General features: G+C 39.4%; 1 protein-coding gene across 1 annotated transcript in view; it reads right to left on the bottom strand.

Moving 5' to 3' along the window:
- Positions 1–9,816: 9,816 nt before the first annotated feature.
- nrxn3a (neurexin 3a) overlaps positions 9,817–21,191 on the bottom strand; it is a gene marked incomplete at both ends in the record, with an annotated part of 268,162 nt that continues 256,787 nt past the window's right edge. Inside the window, 2 exon segments of the mRNA XM_083683801.1 lie at positions 9,817–10,466; positions 20,568–20,649. Of these exon segments, the coding sequence (XP_083539927.1) occupies positions 9,817–10,466; positions 20,568–20,649 (732 nt within the window).

Raw genomic sequence — 21,191 nt, 5'->3', positions numbered from 1 at the left:
TTTCAAGCTTTGAATCTCCTGTTCTACCACGTCCCAAAGGTGTTCTATTGGATTCAGATCCAGTGACTGGGAAGGCCACTGAAGAACACTGTCATGTTCATAAAACCAGTTTGAGACGACTTTTGCTTTGTGACATGGTGCATTATCATGCTGGAAGTAGCCATTAGAAGATGGGTAAATTGTGGCCATGAAGGGATGCACATGGTCAGCAACAATATTGAAATAGGCTGTGGCATTCAAGCGATGATTGATTGGTATTAACGGGCCTAAAGTGTGCCAAAAAAACATTCCCCACACCATTACACCACCTCCACCATGAGAAAGTGTACAGGTGTTCCTAATAAAGTGTTTGGTGAGTGTATACACACACGCGCACGCACGCACGCACGCACGCACGCGCACGCACGCGCGCGCACGCACACACACAATGAAATCCTTGCAGGATCCTTGCAGGCTCGGGCAAACTCAAAATAATTGTACAATTTCAAATACATTTTGAAGCCTAGTCTGATTCATACCCTCCTCAGACAGTGGCATGTGTTAGTATTCCCGTGAAGAAGCAGCTGATCTCTAGGCTGGATAAATAATAAAGTAGGCCTTTTATCATGCCCAGCTCTCCCTGGGTACCTCACTACTCTCATATTCTTACCCAAACCCTCTGCAATGAGGCTTACCAGCCAACTGTTGCATAATCATAGTTTAGACACAACTGTTCTGTTATCTGTTATCTGTTATCTTGCACTCAAGACATCATGATGCTGGCCAAATAATAGGCACATTCAGTCTCCTCATGCTTGTAATCTTTGCCCCTAGCACCAAAGGGGAGTGGAGGTGATGGGGTAATGGAAGAACTAACATCTATTGCCAATGGTAAGAGGATAAATGCTAAGTTAGATCCTTGGGATCTATCTCCAAAATATTCAGTTTGTTTGCCTTGTGGCTACCCAAAACCTTTGTCTTGTCGGCCACCAAATAGACATACCATGTTTCAAACCACAACCCAGACCCATCTACAGCTAGATACGGAATTCACCCTAACCAATACATGCTGAACACTGTTTATTACCTTAACATCAGCAAGCCTGTACCCCCACTACCAAGTGACTAAGTGGGCAACATGCAAAGTGACATTTTTCTCAGATCAAGAGGTGAGACTTAGCCTAGCTGACGTTAGACCAACGTGGTACACAGCAAGCGCTGCAGTCACGTCGTCTAGGAACCCAACTTTCTTCACTCACATTCACTCCCATTTTAACATCAAAAGGCCTCTCCAGACTGAGACGGACCTAGGCCTAAGGCTTACTTTCGGCAACTTAATTACAGCATATCAATCACACTCTCGGTTTGCTTTAGATGTACTGACACAAGCACCATTATGTTCCATAAAGTAACAAGCAGTTACCAATTGTGCTGAATTAACTGAGGTAAGTACCAGCAAGAACCCCTTGTTACCGCATAGTTCCCACATAGTTTCTCAGTGAATACTGGGTAAATACCAGTTTAAACTACACTGTTAAAATAGTGGTACCTAACAGTCAATTCAAAGTATATCTATCTATGCCAACTCTGCATGTCTCTCCATTGCAATATCTATACGCTATCTGGGTCTTTCTGATAAATTGGTTTGGAAGTGTGAATGTGTGTGGGCGATTAATGGCGTGGCAGTTTAACGCCCCTCTCAGCCTCCGAAGTCAGAGTCGTTCGTCTTAGACAGTGACATGATCTAATGACGAAAGCTCTTTTCCAATCTATCTAATTAGCATTTTGACAGTCTGTGGTTGTTATGTTGTTGATGCAATTGGTCTCTGCGTAATTTAAATAATATCCTGTGAGAGAAGAAAATGTGTCTCAATCTGGCTGGTAAGAAGTGGCACCCATGTGTGTGTGTGTAAATGAGCTTTTATATAAATGCATCATTGCTTGCAATAGAGTGCCAAAACCAGTTAGTGGTTAGTTAGTTAATGCTTAGTAACTGGCATTATTGTCATACCAGTTACTGTACGTTGTTGCAATTATGTTGCTCAACCTTTAAACAAGCCCTTTACAGTCAAGATTGGCTGGATGGAACAGTGATGCAAAAGGGGGCACTCTTAAAGTGCTAAATCATCCACTGTTCTGAGGAGAATTAAAGAATACATAAATACCTCAAAATCTGAAATTAATTGATAGGGAAAGTTAAATGAGGCACAGCATCAATATTTCTAAAATCAGGCATGTTTTATTCACATTCAGTCGTGAACACAGCTACAACCAAGAACTGGAAGGTTGCACAGAGTTCAGAGTGTTATTAAGAGTGCCACTCCAGGCAGATAGAACATACTCCACTCATAGTACAGACTTAAAGGTATGGTTGAGCCTAATTTCATGTTTAGATGAAATATTATCTTACCCTGAGTTGTCCTCATGGGCCAGTCATGAAAGATTCTCTGGTTCTCCATTCTCTGTTCGTTATCTTCTTTGCTTCACTACTGGCCTATGAGGACAACTCAGGGTAAGATGATATTTAACCTCAATATGAAATTAGGCTGAGTCTGCCCTTTAATTGTCATCTATGAATTTAATCTCGCCTCTGTGGCTCAGTTGGTAAAGCATGGCGCTAACAATGCTTAAGTTAAGGGGTTTGATTCCCGCTGGGACCATAGACTGAAAAATGTATGCACTCACTACACAACAATGTAAGTTGTTTTGGATAAGTGTCAGCTAAATGGCTTATATAATACAAATAGTCAATTACATTTGATTTACATCTTAACGGTCCCTCCTGAAAACCTCTTTACCCCCACTACCCTCCTGTACAAGTTTCTCTCCTGTTAAGAAAAAAAAAAAATCCTTCTTCTAGCATTGTGACTGCCTTTGGCCTCTGGTCTGAGCATTGATTACTCTATCTTATGATGACTGATGGATAGATGATTCACTAACTTAAACAAATGTATTTGTTGTAAGTCGCTTTGGATAAAGGCGTCTGCTAAATTCCATAAATGCAAATGTAAATGTAATTCTATAAGCACCAACTTAACCTCAGAACATCCCCTCAGGCTGATGAGATGGTATAGTCCTAAACAAAGACTTTGGAGGGAAAGAGTGTGTGTTTGTGGGTGTGTGTGCGTGTGTACCTGTGTGTCTGTGTGTGCCTGTGTGTGCCATAGGGAGAGAAAGAGGGCGCCACACAATAATGAATGTTTCTAATCAACCAAGCTTATCTGGAACTGGTGGAGAGATTATTGAATTCTACGCCTTAGCGGAATTTTAATGAACTTTCTCTCAACCTGTGAAAAGAGGCCTCCCTCCTTCCCTCGGTCAATGGCACTCAATAAGGCAGCCAACCATGTAATGAGATGTTCATTTTGAAATCTTACATTTGGCCTTCTGCTCTCTATACCTGCTGAGAGAGAGAGAGAGAGAGAGAGAGAGAGAGAGAGAGAGAGAGAGAGAGAGAGAGAGAGAGAGAGAGAGAGAGAGAGAACCTAAAGGTGTAAAAGGTAACTTTTAGCTTCTTACATTTTCAGAATAGATTTCAAGAGCAATTTCTGAAAGACAAGCTAAAAGAGTTGACAGTTATTATTCCATTTCACTTTCATTTCATTGCAATTTGAGAAACAGATTTATTTTACAGAGGAAGGTGGTATTCGGTATTCAGTGCTGCCTAGGTGGCGCTTCTTATCGAAATTGACAATACTGTTACTAACATTCACATCCATTAGATCCCAGCTAAGCTCTAGAAAATCTCCCATGTGAGTGGATGTGAGCCAAATAGCAGTCATTTGGAAATTATCAAAAGGTTAAATAAAGATTATAGCTCCCAATGTACAAGTCACTCTTCCCCATGTCAAATTAGTGGCCAGGGCGCCACCAGGCTGGTTAGCAATCTAATGGAAGGACACAGGAATACATTTATTTGTACAATTTAACATTTACTTGATAGTTATTAACCAATTTTAGGATAAATACTCGAACTAACTTTCAATAACGGTTCAAGCACTACTGTACCTTTTGTTATCAGATAGTTACCAAATGCAATGAATTATTTGAAGTTGGTAAAATGTGAAATAGAAAGTTATGCAGATAGAAAGTATTGCCAAAAAAAACATAATCTTAAAACTCCCTCAATTCACTTATCCAGCATTGCTTTGGCTCTGTACAGAAAGCTTTGGGAAAGTGTTCTAGCTCATGTAATGAGTAATGTCATAATTTCCACTCGATTCACTCTCTCACACACAGCTGACTTATCTTAATGCCACACTGTGCCATCCGCAATTGCGAAGAGAGATGAAATTGTCTCAGTCAACAGTGTGAAGCAGTTCATCTTAAAAGGCTTTCATGTTAACATCAGAGAGCGGTGTGTACCTACAGAATATGACATCTCATTTGGAGAGGAACCTCCAGGGACTGGGAAGGCAGAGAAATCTCTGCCGCTCATGCTTCACTGGGTTTGAAGAAAAGTGTGCGCCCCTTTCTCACTCCACACCTCCCCACTCTCTTATTTAATTCAAACTTCAACTCATGGTTGTCACTCTAGAATAACAAACTCTCCCAGATCGTTTGCAAATTGAGGACACATGCCTTATACTATTTTCCACTTCCTCTGTATCAAAACATAGTGTGAAGATGATATCAAAATGATTTATCTTTCAAATTAAAAACAACAGACCAAGGATGAATAATTGAGCCATTGATTAACTTGGTCTTAAAGCCATAATGATACAATTAAGAAAGTAATATATCGTGGATAACCGTATCAAACGCTTTAGAAAAATAAAAAATAAAAAAATACCTCTCAGACCTTGAGGATGTCCTCTTGGCCTAATGGTAGACGCTAGGGTCTTCCAAGCAGGAGACCTGGGCTTGAATCCCACCAGTCACATTGACCCTGATTGTTCTTCCCAGAGGGAAAGTAGAACAACCACTCTATCAACTATGAACTAGTAATTTGCATAGAAATGACATTTCTATAATCTATGCGTGAGTAATGCTACCTAACACCTGGTTCCCTGAACCTGATGATAAATTCACTTGGCTTGGCTTATACTCTGAAGTAGTGGGTTCACTTGGGGTTGCCTCTCTCTTACCTCTCCTTTATCACTGGGAAGAGATTGTCACAGCCTCCAATCAATACAGCCAATCTGTGAGGTACTTCGGACTAGGAGTGGAACAGGATGGGTACTTAAGGGAGAAAGTTCAGATAAGGTAGGAGGGGGTAGGGAAAGAGACAACCCTTGCTCGATTCCAAATCAACACATAGCCCCCACGCTTCTTTGCAGTATGGCAACCAAATAACCAATTTCCGCTGCAAAATACACCAATGAACGTATCATTAAATTCTTCTATTAATTTTTTTTTTTTTTTAAAACATGTTAAAAATGATGATCAAGTAATGACATAATAATTGGAAATCCAATAAAATGTGATATAGGATGTACTCAACAGTTGGTGGGACTCAAAAGGAGGAACTATAGGTGTACCTGTACAATCCACAGAAACATCCACAACATTAATATAAAGTTGCCAAAACATTGTTTAGGCTATAATGTTGCATGTTAAGAACACCACAGGTCCCAATTGCACTGTGTGCAACACATTTTGCACTGTTTACTTTAAACATGAATAAATAATCACCAGTCTCTCATAGACATGGACAAAAGAGAAGTTATTATATATTTAACATCCCTGTGAAAGTATTATGAGTATTACACATGTTTTGCTCACAGCATGTTTGTTTGCACAGGGGAAATATACGTTCTGGTTATACAGTGCCTTCGGAAAGTATTCAGACACCTTCACTTTTCCACATTTTGTTGTGTTATAGATTCAATTTAAAATGGATTAAATTAAAAGAATTGCCATCAGTCCACACACAATACCCCAGAATGACAAAGTGAAAACACGTTTTTTGAAATTTCAGTAAATTTATTAAAATAGAAATACAGAAATACAGACATGTACACAAGTATTCAGACCCTTTCCTATGACACTCTTAAAATTAGCTAAAATACAAAAATGTCAACAACAAATCACTCAATAAGTTGAATTTAGTCCATCTTAATGCAAGGATAATAGTTCATGTTATTTTGGAATTAATATCTTTGTTTTTCTAGGGTCTCTGATTTGAATAGGAATCAATTACACACTGTGTAGATTAGAATGTCACTACCAACTATTTCATAATTTTCTCTTGATCCTGACAAGCTCCCCAGTCCCTGCCAGTGACAAACATACCCATAACTTGATGCAGCTACCCCTATTCTTTACACAAGAGATGGCGCAGAAACTGCATTGCATGTGCTGGATTTGCACCAAACTTAATGCTTTGTAGTAAAACCAAATAAACACATTTCCAGCCACTTTCTTTGCTGTATCACTTGAATTCATTGTTGCAAACACAATTATGGATATGAGATAGATTATTTTCCATTAAGGGATTATTTTTGGCCACTTGGTTATAGAGCAATTTTGTAGAGTGACTGAGATGATGTTGTCCCATCGACTGTGCTTTTTCCTCTCCACCATTCAGCTTTGTAGATTTTTGTTAGTCTCCCCAGGCCTCAGGGTCGCATTCCTGAGCAGTTTTGTTTCTCTCCATTTGCTCAGTTTGTAATGACAACCTGATCCACACAGTGTGTAATTGATTCCTATGCAAATCAGAGACCCTATGAAAAGAAAGATATTAATTAAGAAAGATAAAAATTACAACTATTGGGGGCGCTCAGTGGCGTAGCACACTAAGGCGCATATCATATCATCGCAAGGTCCCTGGTTCGATTCCGGCCATCGACATATCCTGCATGTCATCCCTCCTCTCTCACCCATCCTTCCTGTCAATCTCTACTATCTCTATCCCAATAAAGCAGAAATGCCCTAAAATATATTTATATTTATATATATATATTTATTAAAACTATTATCCTTGCATTAAGATGGACTCAATTCAACTTATTGAGTGATTTGTTGATGACATTTTTGCATTTTAGCTAATTTTAAGAGCATTATAGCAAAGGGTCTGAACACTTATGTACATGAGGTATTTCTGTATTTCAATTTGAATAAATTTACAGAAATTTCTAAAAATGTGTTTTCGCTTTGTCATGCTGGGTATTGTGTGTGGATTGATGGTAAATTCTTTTAATTCAATCCATTTTAAATTGTGTCTATAACACAACAAAATGTGGAAAAAGTGAAGGGGTCTGAATACTTTCCGAAGGCACTGTATACGTTTATGCTATATTTCAACACCAAGGCTTGAATGGATGACATACATCTCAGACATATTTGTAGACTCATATTACTGATGGAGTTACACCAGGACTCATAATGAATACCAGCACTAGCTACCACTGGAGAATGAGAATGTCTCCCTCGCTCGCCCATTGCAGCAACTTACAGACAGCAAAGGGCAGAGCTGTCATGGAATCCCATGGAGAGAGTGTGGTATTTCTCAGTGTCAGCAGGCAAACCCGTACATCACGGGTCGGATGTAAATCATGGGTCCCACGTGTCAATCTGTGTTTGGGGTGACGGCGAACAAACCAGTGGAAGACTTTGCTGTAGCGTAAGGGAAATAACATTGATACTCTACAAAGCTTGCTACTGTACTGATACGGACAGACCGATTTCTGAAGTTCTTAGAGCGCTGTACAGTAAGTAAAACAAAATGCTTGATCAGTAAGGCCAACAAGGAACTGAATTGTGTTCAAATGGACACTTGTTACACTGGTTGAAATATGAAGGGGGAACAAGGCAAACAGTTACAATAATAATTGTAACAACATACTAAGGACTACATAAAACCATAGGCAACAAAAAACAAATGGACAGAAAATACATGCATTTTCATGACACTTTAACATATAGTTATCATATAATCCAAAAGGGGCATAGAAATAGTAACTTGAACACATTTTTGAGGGTAACATTTTATTGCTAGGCAATTTCCTGTAAAGTAGAACATGAAAAATTCGAAATCATATTAAACAAAATCAATATATGTCTAAAATTGGAGTAAAAAAACCGACAGAATAAACAAACTTTTCAAAATGTCAATGACGAGTAACAGTCTGGTCATATGTCGATTATGAATCATGGTATAAAACAACAACTGAAGAATGAATGAATACAAAAAGATAGTAACTGATAAAAAAAGATGAGAACTGACAAAGATGATTTGACATGAGTGTAAGTGCTCAGTCCTGAAGGTAAGAATCACACTGTTTCAAGAGGTCGTCTGAACTGCGTACCCAAATCCATTATACTCTGTATGTATTGTAGCTTCTTTTTATTCTTTTCAAAATAGAAATAACACTAAAATAACCCATAACAAGAAAGCCTTGGTACAATTAAGAAGGGCGTCTTGTATTTGATTGACAACTTCAAGTAGTCCAATATTCATGCGACTTAGAAACATCTGCGATTAGAGCTGTAGCCTAACAATAGTTTGTCTCCTTTCTTAACAAAATATGAGTATGTTCTCCACGCTTTAAACTCTTTCTTTGTGTCAGTTAACAGTTTTAAATTTTCTTCATGAAATACACCATTATGATCAGTCTGTACAGTAGAAGTACTAAAAAATTACAACTGAAATGGTATGTACAATATCTACCTACAAAGTACAACGGCTAGCATGTAATAAAATATGTAAACAAATTTGTTGTTTGACACAGTTGACTGTGACAACAGATAGAATTCACACTTTTCACATTAGATTTATTTTCGTATAGACATCTGTTAACAGTGTTATAGTACTGCATCTGTTGTCCTTGGACAGCTCCATAGAAAATAGAAGAAGAGGCAATGAACCAACACACAGAGGGTCGCAAAATAGACAACCAGCACTGGCTGCAAATCAATAATAGACCTTTTTTTCAATAGGGATACTCTTTTCTTTGCTGACATTTGTGAGGGAAACAAAATATAAAGGGGGTATATAGTTCTGATGATGAAGAACCATTTGGCCTTGGAGAGAACTGACTGTTCAAACTGAGTTGAACACCGTATATTTGTACTTTACTGTACTGTACTGTAGCATTAGGATGGCATGCATTTACAATCAGTTGCTTTTTACCGAGACAAGAAAAACCGACCACTTCTCGCCACGATCACACATTTCAGAGTCACTCTGTCCATCACACAATGAGAGTAATCATGTTGAGATCAGATGACAGAGATAAAAGATCCTAAGTGATCCTAAGAGATCTGTCCTCAGCGATTTGCTCACTTGGATTAATTTGATACACACAGTAGTTGTTTTCTTTTTTTTTGCGTAGTGCAAAAAAATCATAAGACACCACACTTTTATAATGTATAAACAATACAAATTTGTCATATTCTTATGGCAGAAGTCCTTTTTTTTTTTCGTTGACTTTACAATGATCCTTTATCCTGACCCACTCTTGTTAAGCACTACATGTCGCTTACATGCTGGAAATGGTCAAGATATCATGAATATTTTTCAATTTTGTACAGGTTTACAAAAAGAAAACAAGATTTTTTTTACGCCAAGGATCACATAGCTCTAAAAGTCACTTAGGATAATGATGTAGCCGTGAAGTATTTCTACACTGATAACATCTCCGACCAGATAGAAGAGTAAGGTCACTAAAGTTGTTATGAGCCTTTCTCTGTATGCTTACAATAGTAAGTGTGCTTTATATTACAATACATGTCATCCGTTCAACCACTCTCAGCACAGTATGAGATTCAAGTTCCATTTGATACCATCTTTCGTCGCAGCTCCTAGTAAGGTAACCGATAAATAATGTTCGCTCTCGTCCTTTTGCTTTCTCTCTCTCTCTTTTTCGCTCTTTTATCTCGCAAACAACGTCTCACTCACACATAATACTCCTTGTCCTTGTTTTTCTGTTTCTTGTTGCCGCATTTCGAGCTCTGCTGTTTGTCCTTCATGATGGCGCCGTTGCTCTGCGCCGAGTTGGTGATGTAGTTCCTGCTCTCGTCCACCTGGTAGGACCCCTCGTCCCTGTTCCTGTACTTATACATGGCGTACAGGAGGATGAGGATGCACAGAGCGGCGGCTGCGACTATTCCGACGACCATCCCGGTGGTGCTGCTAGACTCCCGGACCACTTCCGAGGGCCCCGGGACTCGTCTGACGCCCGGCTCGGTTGGGAGTGCTGTGGGTACATTACGGAACATGGGGGAGGTTATTAATGGGCCCCTCAGCTTGGTGCTGTCTACCTCATAGGCCGTGGGCAACGGGAGCAACACTACGTCTGGCTGGGGTTTTAGCTCGCGATTATTCATTTTGCCGGCCGGCCGTTTGGCGGCAGGTGCTTGGTTGAGGGTTGCGGTGGAGGCGGCGGTGGTTCGGCTCTGGTCGGGGGCAAGCGGCGGCGCCGCGGTAGTGGTTGTCCTACCGCGATCGGAGGTGGAGGGTTTGTTAGGTCTAAAGTCCTTGGTTTCCCACTTGGGCGCGTGAGCTTTGTAGCCACCTTCAAAGGCCGACGTGGACAAGGTCTTATCTGTTACCAAGGAGAAGGTGGTGTAAAAATCTTCATCATCAGTAGGGGGCAGGTAAGAGTTGAACGCTTCCCCTGAGCCATACCCCGATATCACCAAGCCATCATCATCATCATCATCATCACAATCATCGCTGCCTCGGTCCGACAAGCAAGGTACCCCCGCCTCAGTGGCCTTGGACAGGGACTCTTTGGTGGTCTCAATAATGGTGAGGAGTGGGCGAAGGGTTGGGGGGAGGGGGATGGAGGGTGCACGAGGAGCTACAGAGGGGTGCGCTAACGGGTCCTCTACAAGTACTGGGATCACTAATTCACCTCCTAGGGTCGGAAACAAACAGGAAGACATATTAGAATTCAGTGATGGTACCGTGGCAAATATACACATATCTATCTCATTCATCCCAAAAGAACTGAAGTGCAAAAAACTCAACACAGATACGGTTCAAATAAAGAAACATGTACACTGTACATAGCAATACATCACAGCTCAAAAACAAGAAAATAAGAACAAAATAATTACCGAAAAAAATAAAAAAGGAAAACGAGAAAGTCTGCTAAGGTGCATCAAAAGGCTTCAGGGGGGTGCGCAAGGGTGAGCCAGACTGAGTAGGATCAAACAAAGCTTGGTCCGAACAGCTATATAGGTAAACATTATCAATAACTAAAAGAGTAGCTTTCGGTGTACTTGCCTTAAAATCAGCTTCTCCCATGTCTGGTACTATCTTTGCAATGGAAGTGGTGTTTGTTTTGAAAAGGATTTAATTGTAACTTATTTTAAAAAAAAGTAAACAATATGTATAAATGTGACTCCTAATTTGTAAGATGGTGTGAATAAAGCGCCATTCAACTTAGATCAAGCTTTGATTTGAACTTGATCATGATTACCTTACTTTTACTGCACTGTGTTCCATACAGATAGGGGCCCGTAAATGATGTCAAGACTACTGTATACCCCGTATTAGAGTAAATCAAACTGGGCTATCATCCTTCTGGTAAGTGTACTGTAGCATAGTGTCAACCCAAACTAATAATGTTCTAGAGTAAGATTCTAGACTAGAGAGTCTAGTACTTAATTTTGGTTTGAGAATTACACCTGGTCATAGAGATATCAGAGAAAAAACTGGCTCCCCAGTTGCCTCCAGCCTCCTGCCTTTTGAATGGCTCTATACAGCTTCCAAAATGGCAGGACCTCAGTGGGCAATGACAGCTGAATGTTCACCCTTCTATGTTGTGTGTGTGATTTTACCTCTGTAATCAACTCAATGCAACTCAGCTTTTATCATCAAGAAACATTGCATTACATGATTAAATTCAAGAACTAGTTATCCCACTAATTCCTTTCACTGTGTGTCAACAAACTAATTAGGTTTAACATACTGATTTATGACCAAGATTATTCACACTTAAATAAGGGTTCAATAGCACTTAATAGTTCTGTTAAATCTTCAAATCTTTTTATAAACGTCCATAATGGTTAATTAAGAAAGGACAGGTCCTTTCATATGTTCCCGAATTAACAGTGCGCGATCGGTTAATGTAAACTAATTATTATTGGGTGGAATAAAAGGAAATAAGTACTGTAATTATACTTTCTTACTGACCTTAATTTTACAGTTTCACATCTGATATAAACAATATTTTTCCTGTACCTCTCTCCCTCCATCTCCCTGGCAACATGAGAGCACATGAAATAACTATTTTTTTACCCACCAACACTGTTTCTAGCTTCAAACTAAGTAGCTCATTAAAAACCTAAGAAAACAATGAAGAGCAATAGAGAGCTTATGTAGTGATTAGGGTTGCACTGGGGACCAGGAGGTTGGAATTAGACTTGCAAATCCAAAGATCTTGCCGGCACTTGTGGGAGAACGGTGCGAAAAACGACAAAGCTAATTTTAGAGGGTGGTGTGTGCATGACTGTGTGTGCATATGTGAGAATATTAAGAGGGTAAACAATGTGAAGTAACTAATCCCTTAGTTTTCTATGGGATTATATAGGCTTTTGAGAGCAATACATACAGTACTACAACATACTGTAGGCCTATCCTAAATTTCATGTTGCATATAAAGGACATATGTTTTCTGATTTGGTTCGGAGGGCTTGCAGTATAGGGTGAACATTCAGGATGTTATCGTAACAGCCAAAATCCACTGCCATCAAGGCTTCTGTATATGGTATACTACCAGGGCTAGTTGAATACGAAGCATTACAAACTGAAGCAAATTTCAAATCATAAAAAGAGAAAGAAAATCAAAGCATACATACTATTAGAATACTACCCATCACTCACAAGTTATGGCAAACATTACGATATACATTCACAAACTAGGAGCACATATTTAATAAAAACACAACTACATTTTCTATAAAGCAATAATTTCTAAAAACAAGTTATAAACATCATAACAGCCCACTAAGAAGTTATTCAAGGAAGAAAGCATACCACATAGTTTTTGTTAACTTACATCAACAAATTGCCCGCATGATTTTGGCATGAAGAAAAACATTTACAAAAGAAAGTTGTGTAAGAATGTTCTTGGATACGTATTGTGTATTGTTATAAAATCATTCTAGCAATTGGATCTGTTGTTTAATTTATCTTTTGACATAATGGTACAGGGAGGCAACAACACATACATCCACACCACATAACATGAAAAATAAACTTCACCATAATTCTGTTTTGTTTTTTTTTCTTCAATAAATAATCCAGTTTTTACAAAAAACTGTACATCTATAAGTTTTCGCTTTGATAGACTTTTCAATAAATATCTACATTCTATTCAGTTTAAGTTTTTGCTTAATTTGTAATTTGTTCTTTAGATTAGAATGGATGGATGACTGTACATATTTTAACATCACTAAAGAGGGGGCGGGAGGGGGGGGGGTGAAAAGAGGGTGGGGCCTATGAACATACTACATAGGAAATGAGGATGAGGGGGGTGAATGTGTAAGTCAGTTGCCATGTCCATGTAAAGGCAGTACGAAGCGGTCGGGCGGCATTAGAGCTTTTGGCTGTAAGGAAGGGGTGGGGATATACAAACAATGAGCATATACATGCCCATCTACAGAAAAGAACAGAACTCTAACACTGACAAGTCTGACAAACCCTAAACTGCAACTTCTTAGCCATGCAGTTGTTTTTTTCTTATAATCAATCATTCAATAAAAAAATGTTTTGTTTATCAAAATAGCTCTCAAAAATCTGAAAACAAAAGATATCAGGTGGATCTGAAACCACTTCAATGACTAATGTGTGTGTTTTTTTTGTTTGGAAGTGAAGTATTCTCATTAACCTCTTAATTGTTAATTCTTATGTTTTTACTCTAAGGTCGGCTGAGATATTATTAACACATTTCACCCGCTGAAGTAGTTCCAAATCCAAAGAAGGAAGTAAAAAACTATAATGTATTTATAAAAATGATAAAACTGTGATTCAAATATTCCCATCTTTTCAAAAGTGTTAAAAACGAATTTACTGAACCAAACATACGAAGTAATCCAAAAAATCATAATCAAATGTCATAGATCAATTGGGTTATATCAATAAAAAAATATGAGCTGTTAAACTACCAAATGAAGAAATGTCAATAAGATGAAAAAACAAAGCCATTTAAATTTGCACACACTACAACCAGATGCACACACTATATAAAACGGACACAGTCGAGAGGGGCAGTCTTGTGATGACTTTCCCCTCTGTCATGTGCATTTGATGACAAATATATCTGTTAATGTTAGTCTTTAAACATGGACCGGGCGTGCAGTCTGGGTGTACGTCAGAGAGAGAAGATATTGGCTGAGAATGGGTTAATCTTTTTATCGTACTGCAAGATGTTGATGCATGCTTAAAGTAAGTTGCATTTAGGGAAAGTAGAAAAACAATACGGCAAGCTGGTGTCAAGTAAGACAATTAATGGTTGAATAAGGTTAGAAGTATAGGAAGCGGTTCAACCAAGGGCTGTGGGGTATAGGACCGTAGACTGTGGTTTCAATGATCAACTGCAATCTACAGTAACATGTTTTTTTAAGTAACATTTTTTAATTTAGAAGAGACATACATATGTTAACCAGGTTAATGAGAACTTATGGATAAGATCAAACTGTTATACCCACGGCCTTTAGTTTTCAAGCTAGACAGAAATTTACATTGAGGAATTCCACAAGAGGGTGCAGGGATATAACACTATAATATACTCATGTCAAAAACATGATCTCTCAAAACAAGGACATAAGCTGCCATCTGTAACAATAAATCTTTTTTGCCTAACTTCCACAGGGTTTAGATATATTTTCGAAAGGTATTGTTATCCATGTTTCTAATCAGGTCAATGTCATTCAGATACAGGACGCGCACGGTGAGATATCATTACAGACGCATAACATCAAGTCATAAGAATGTGAAATGTCAAAAGCAACATTCATACAGACACCAGGGTCAAACAGCTCTTCCCAGAGATTTATAGTACCTAGTGAATGTGAGAAGGACTCCAAAGACAGATACCACTGCTCTTATCTTGTGAGAACAGACAGTAGTGCAGACACTGGTGGGAGCAGTGAAAGCTTTGACAGATTTCACCAAGAATCAGATGTCGGATTGCCTTTCTATTGTGTAGTGCAGAGCACCTTTCCCTAGGGCATAGGTGGCCAAGTGTTCATATTCTATTTGGAGGGGAAATCATTAAAAGTATAATCTGTAACTATAATTCCCAGTAAAATGTTTTACCTCTGCACTTGGATACGGTGGGGGTGGGTGTTGGCAGTTGTAAATACCACCGAGTTTGAATTGCGTAGTGGAACCACCCTTTGTGTGATGTTTTTTGTTTTTTTCCTTTAAATTCGCGTCGCTTATCACAGGACCAATCGGTGACAGTAAACTGGTGAAAGTAAATTGTCAATAAAGTGCAGGGGAGAAAGGAAATCCTGCAGAGCTTTGAGGACTAGAAGTTTGATATGCCCAGATCCACCTACGCAATGCAGTGAGCTGGGCAGTGGGTGGAGGACGCTGTCCTCTATCATGTCTATCAGCCAGGGATTTAGTACCTTACTGTTGTGCTTCAGGGCACACTGCATGAGCCTGGAGGCTACCCCACCAAAGAGAAGACTCTTGGGTGACATGGGTATTAAGAGGGGTTTCCAAAGCATATTTGATCCACTGACTACAAATAGCATAGGCATACTGATTTAGTGCTGTCTCTGAACAGAGTGTGTTTGAAATAAAGATCAGTTCTACTCTAGGTTTTACAGATCAGTGTCGGGTTCTATGGTAGATCTGCATTTTGTATTTCCAAAACGTTCTACGATGTTTATACTGCTAAACCGTACTTACCCCAGTGTACTTATCACAGTTTCTACACAGTATTAATGACCTCTGATTTGATGTTAAGCATATTACAATTCAAGTAAGGACTGTGATCGGACTGTGAAATTGTTCATTGTGAATGTGATTGAGGTGTGCAGAACTAGTCAATTATAAGAACATGATGCATCTAAATGCATCTGAGGAAAGGTCTGTGAGTACAAGCTCGGGCCTTGAGGACCAGGATGGATTTTTTAGCCACAAGTGGTGGCTTTGTCTGATAGTAACTGAAGTGTACTTTAGGGCTTCAAAATTCAGCTGGCTGACATGACACTCACTACAATCTATTGTCCTGGGGAAGAGTGTGTACAATGAATCCTCGTGGCTGGGGTTGTGTCAGTATTGTGTAGCACAACTCTCTTTGCTGATGACAGGTGAAGCCTGTGTTTCTGAGAATGTATCCCACCTGGCTGTGTCTGATAACCTGAACCACCCTCTGGTAGTCGAAGGGCACTGCAAACGAGAAGTGTTCTTTTAAAATCCCTGCTACTGTTATGTCACCCTTTTGTTCACAGACATTGAATGCTACTTCTACTTGAGGTGCTGTACTTGAGGTGCTCACCTGCATGACACAGTTTTGTGTAAATCATACATTGAGATTATTGAGATTCACTTGCCAGTTCTAATAAGTCAGGCCAAGATGTGTCAGGCTTTGTCCCAGAGTTTAATTTAGATCCAATAAATGATCTACAGTTTTATCACGACTCTACCTAATCAACACTCACACAAGCTCAGCTAATTTCAAAGCTCCTCCCCCATCTTCTGCATTTTACAAACAGTTTAAGAATTAATTGTGTGTTGACAGTCACTGTCAATATTGCTGGGCCAGCAGTTAGAATTGTGCAAACATGGATCATTTGAAAGTCTGTGGCAAATAACAGTTTACTTTAAGACTGATGCCAAGAAATCGGTTTGCCTTAAGCTGTGTAACATTCCCTGTCAAACATTCCTTTAATTGCCATTGTGGAGGGTTCTTGTATTTATTGGAGTCTGGAGTGCTCTGCACTATTGTTTTCTCCATAGCTTTGTGTTCTCTCCAGAGTGTTTTGCCTCGCTCTTGAATCTATGCTCAATCTTTCTAAATTTCTATTGAAAACTCTTTATAGAGCCAGTTGAAAAATACTACCTTGTGTATGCACACATACTCCATCACTTTGGAAATTGTATGTATTGCAGCTGGTGCCCTGTGAATGTGCTATGTAATACAACGTAGTTACAGTACTGTGCTCCTGTTGCTTTCAGTTATACTTTATTGCTATCAAACTATCATCCTGCTGTCTCTATTTCACTGATCATAAAGCAGAAAGCTATACAAATTTGTCCTGCCTCACAGTCATGTAAGATATCACATCTCCACACGTGATACTGTATAAAAGACACTTAGGCGCTATCCCTTTTGATAGGAAAACAAGCCACTAATGTAAAAAATACCTATCTTCATTCCTGTCATCCTGCATTCAGGCGTATATGTGTCTCGCTGCTATGCAAAAATAGTCATAATGTCAGACTGACTGTCATGTTTCCAGCTATGTGGACCACTATCTAAAGCCTAGACCTGTTATGAACAGATTGGTGAGTCTCAAATAGAAGCAAAGAGTAGGTGGACCAGACAAATGAACCAGTTGCCCAGGTAATAAGCTCTCGGGAGAGAACTTTCTTACTTGATAAGTGCACTTTCTTGTCTGCTGGAAGTTGAATTCTTATGAATGCTTATTTGTTATGACCATCTCAAAGTTCACAGAGAAGACTAAATTAAAGTGAAACCTCTATCTCCTTCCATTTTCATCCCATTTTTGGGTTATTTGTTACAGTAGCTATCTTAGCACCATTGCTAGTCATCTTATGGAATTCCTCTTGGGGATGGGGAAGATATCAAACAGTTTTACAAACAGAGAACATAATCACTTGACGACACCTCGAGACAGACATACAGACAGAGACAGACAGACAAAAGAAGACGGTGCAGAAGAAAGAGAGGATGTTGCAGGAGTCAATGTCGCTGCGACCGTAACAATGGGGCTGAACTTAAAGTGAACGGTAGACAAACCAGCCCAGTTAGCCTAAATGCAGGGTCAGGGGGTCAAGGGTCAAGCACACAGGATGGAGCCAATCAGAATCATGCATTGAAGGGATGGAGGTCACTAGGAGGTCACCAGGAAGGGATGGTTTGTTAGCAACTACTGCTAATACATGCCACAATTGACTGATTGAGAGCAAAATAAAAATGGAAAACAGATATACTTTTGTGGCAATAAAGTCTTTTTATGCCATCTGCATTGACGCATATTTGAATGCAGAACGGCTTGGGAAGGGAGAGAGGGAGAGGAGAGGAACAGGAGGGAAGGGCAGGGGACGGGTATGGAAGGTGTCATTCTTCGTACACAACTTTCTTCGGTTAGATTACGGTTGCCTGCTTGAGGCCCAAAAAGTTGATGGCAAGAAAAGATTTTGTTGCCTTTTATTTCTTTTGTTTTGATTATCAAAAATGGGAATGTTTCCTTAAAAGCCTCATGGTACAAATGTTCAAAGTAGATGAGGAAAAAAATGGTTTTCAACCACCAAAAATTCATGCTGCACATGATGATGCGAGACAACAGGCATGTTGTAATTCGGATAATTGGCAGATAGATGAAGACACCGACTCGAAAACAAACAGAAACAGAAAAGCAAGAGACTCGAACAAACAGGAGGCAAATAATGTAAATACACAAACAACAACAAAAGAAACACTCCAATCGTGCTTCATAGAAACAACATTGACAATAATGACCCCAGAAAAGAAAATACATATCGAACCACGTAGCATGCAGCTGTCCACGTCAACTGATGTCGGGGTTAGAATGGTGTGAATTTCTGTGTAAACATATGATTGGATGACTGGGGCCCTGTTCATATCTGTCTTCAGAAATGCGTGGAGCTCAGGGGCTACAGAGCAGCGTTGAACCATTTTACACTGCCATCTCTCACATACGCTTTAGGAGGACTTGGGTCTGACCTTCAGAGGACGATCAGATGATCGTGATAGCACAGCGGGCAAAGCAATATGAACCCTCTATCAACTGTCTGTCATGTCTTTGTGAGCAATTTCAGTCCTCATAAACATTTAGAGCACTATTCAATCAAAACCAGAAACTGCAGGTTTCCAGGCTAAATCAAAACAACAATGTTATTCAGTTGTATTTATCGCTGGGAAACTTAAAGGAGGGGGGGGGGGGGGGGGGAGTAAAGCAGAGTAGGAGTTATAACACTCCATAAAAGACACTGCAGTCTTCAGTATCTACAATATGTTATGGCTGTGCCACACCTTATCACCCTGACTTCCCTGATTTCTTATTGGCTTCATTCAGAGCTGAAGGAAAGCAATTACATCTGCAGTGGGTGTCCCAGGAATATTAAACAGCTACTGTGCTGAGTTGATTGACGTTTGCAAATTACCACAAACAGCTTTCTTTATGGTGCATCTCAGGATGGACTGCAACAAAGCTATAAGGTCTTCAATAGAAAAATAGACATCTGAGAGCTAAATATTAAACTTGTCTATCTCAAATGGAAAAAGCATCACCACCTGAATTTACAAGAGATAATGTAGATGCTAATGTGTGTTATGGACCACCATTGTATCTTTAATGTTTATCAGAGGAAGGGGAAATGGCATCAATCGATGTTCTTTATGCAAATCACTTAATCTAGGAGGCTGTTTTGATGGACAAAATGGCAAATACTGTATTTCTAATCTTCTGATATGACCCGTCAAAACTGGCTGTATAGTTTTAATTTTCGTATTGCAAACAAACATCTGAAAGAATAATTGATAATTTCATATCCTTAGCAACATGACAGACAGCTGACTATTGATATCATATCCCAAAGAGGGAAAGGCAATACCCAAGTTCTCTCAAAAAGCCCAGGAGGAATAGATGATTGGACCTCTAAGTTAGTTCAATATTCTATTTTTCATATTTGGGTTGGAAAAAGACAGCAGAATAACATATTCACCTTGAAGCAAAACTATAAAAAAACAAAACAAAAACTTGTACACAGAAATTCGATGATATCTGTTCTCTATTAAATGTTTTAACAAGGCAAGCCTCTAAATATGGAGGAACGAAAATGAAAACAAAACAAAAAACACTAGTTGAATTTCTGCTAGATATCACACTGTAATTTCGTTGAAAGGAAATTTCAAGAAGAAAATCTCAAAATGTATCATATGTCAAAATGCAAGTCAGTACAGAACCACATGGCAGGAGCATTGGACTCAAACACGTTATGATACATTTTGAAGCATCAATGCAGAGAACATGGCACATATCCATACTAATTTTGTACTTTTACATTAAAGTTTCTCCCTCATTCAGTGCTGAGGGGACAAAATTAGTATGTGTGTTCGTGACCATGTTAACCACTTCAGAAGACCCCATGGCAAGTGTAGCTCAATATACTAATGAGTTAAGGTTATTGTTTTCAAGGACATACTGTATGATTTATGATCTTTGTCCACCTTGATGATTGATATGTTTCACTCTAATCAGTTTTTTTTTTTTTTATTATTCAGAGAGCTCTTAGCGTTTACAAAGTCAAGTGTGACGGTATCTACAGTAAGTGTTGATATATTTTCTAGCTATCTCAGGAAGTTACACTTTGTGTATCCATGGGGCGTGATGCTTTGAGGATACCGTGATCCTCTGGTGCATATGAGTGGAGAGCACGTGAAAGCAAGCAAAGGTAAACTAACCTAGCCCACCTGCAATGCTGGAGTCGCACTCCTCCAGGTCCTCGTCGTCACTCGAACATTCCGCCGACGACACAATGTCATCCGTCGTCTGCTTCCCGGACGAAATGGGAAACATCAAAGAAAAAAGCAGACACACAGACAAAACAACACAAACACAGACGAACCAAAGAGACAAGCACAGACAAACAGACAAACACACAAACAAAAGAGAGGTTGTTTCAATGACCAGCTCTTATTTTCCTTACAATAACGGTAAAGATATAAGTGAAGTTACCGTTTTACCAATAAAGAGACACAGAGGTGCCTCGTACCTTTTGTAATTGGTAAGGCCCTTCTTGGAAGGGTAAGATATCTTTCAAACTTGCATATCTCTCTCAATGTTGGCCACCGATATCGCTCATGCGACAACTGTTGTTTTTTATCTGCAAGGTGCGCGTGATTTACTGTAAAGTCATGAACGTGTGCTGTACATGTGCGTTCTGTAGCTCCTTGAGGAGTGTGCAGCTTCTGTGTAAGACACCCCTCGCTGGGTGCCTTACTAAACCATTTGTTGTCATAGTAACATCCCCGTTAAAAGCAATATAAAGCCTAATTGTGCATAAGGCTAGCGCCACCGGGTGCCTTAGTAAATAC

Source organism: Argentina silus (assembly GCF_951799395.1).
Source record: "Argentina silus genome assembly, chromosome: 13".
Lineage (NCBI taxonomy): Eukaryota > Metazoa > Chordata > Actinopteri > Argentiniformes > Argentinidae > Argentina > Argentina silus.
This window is presented reverse-complemented; position numbering and strand designations above follow the sequence as displayed.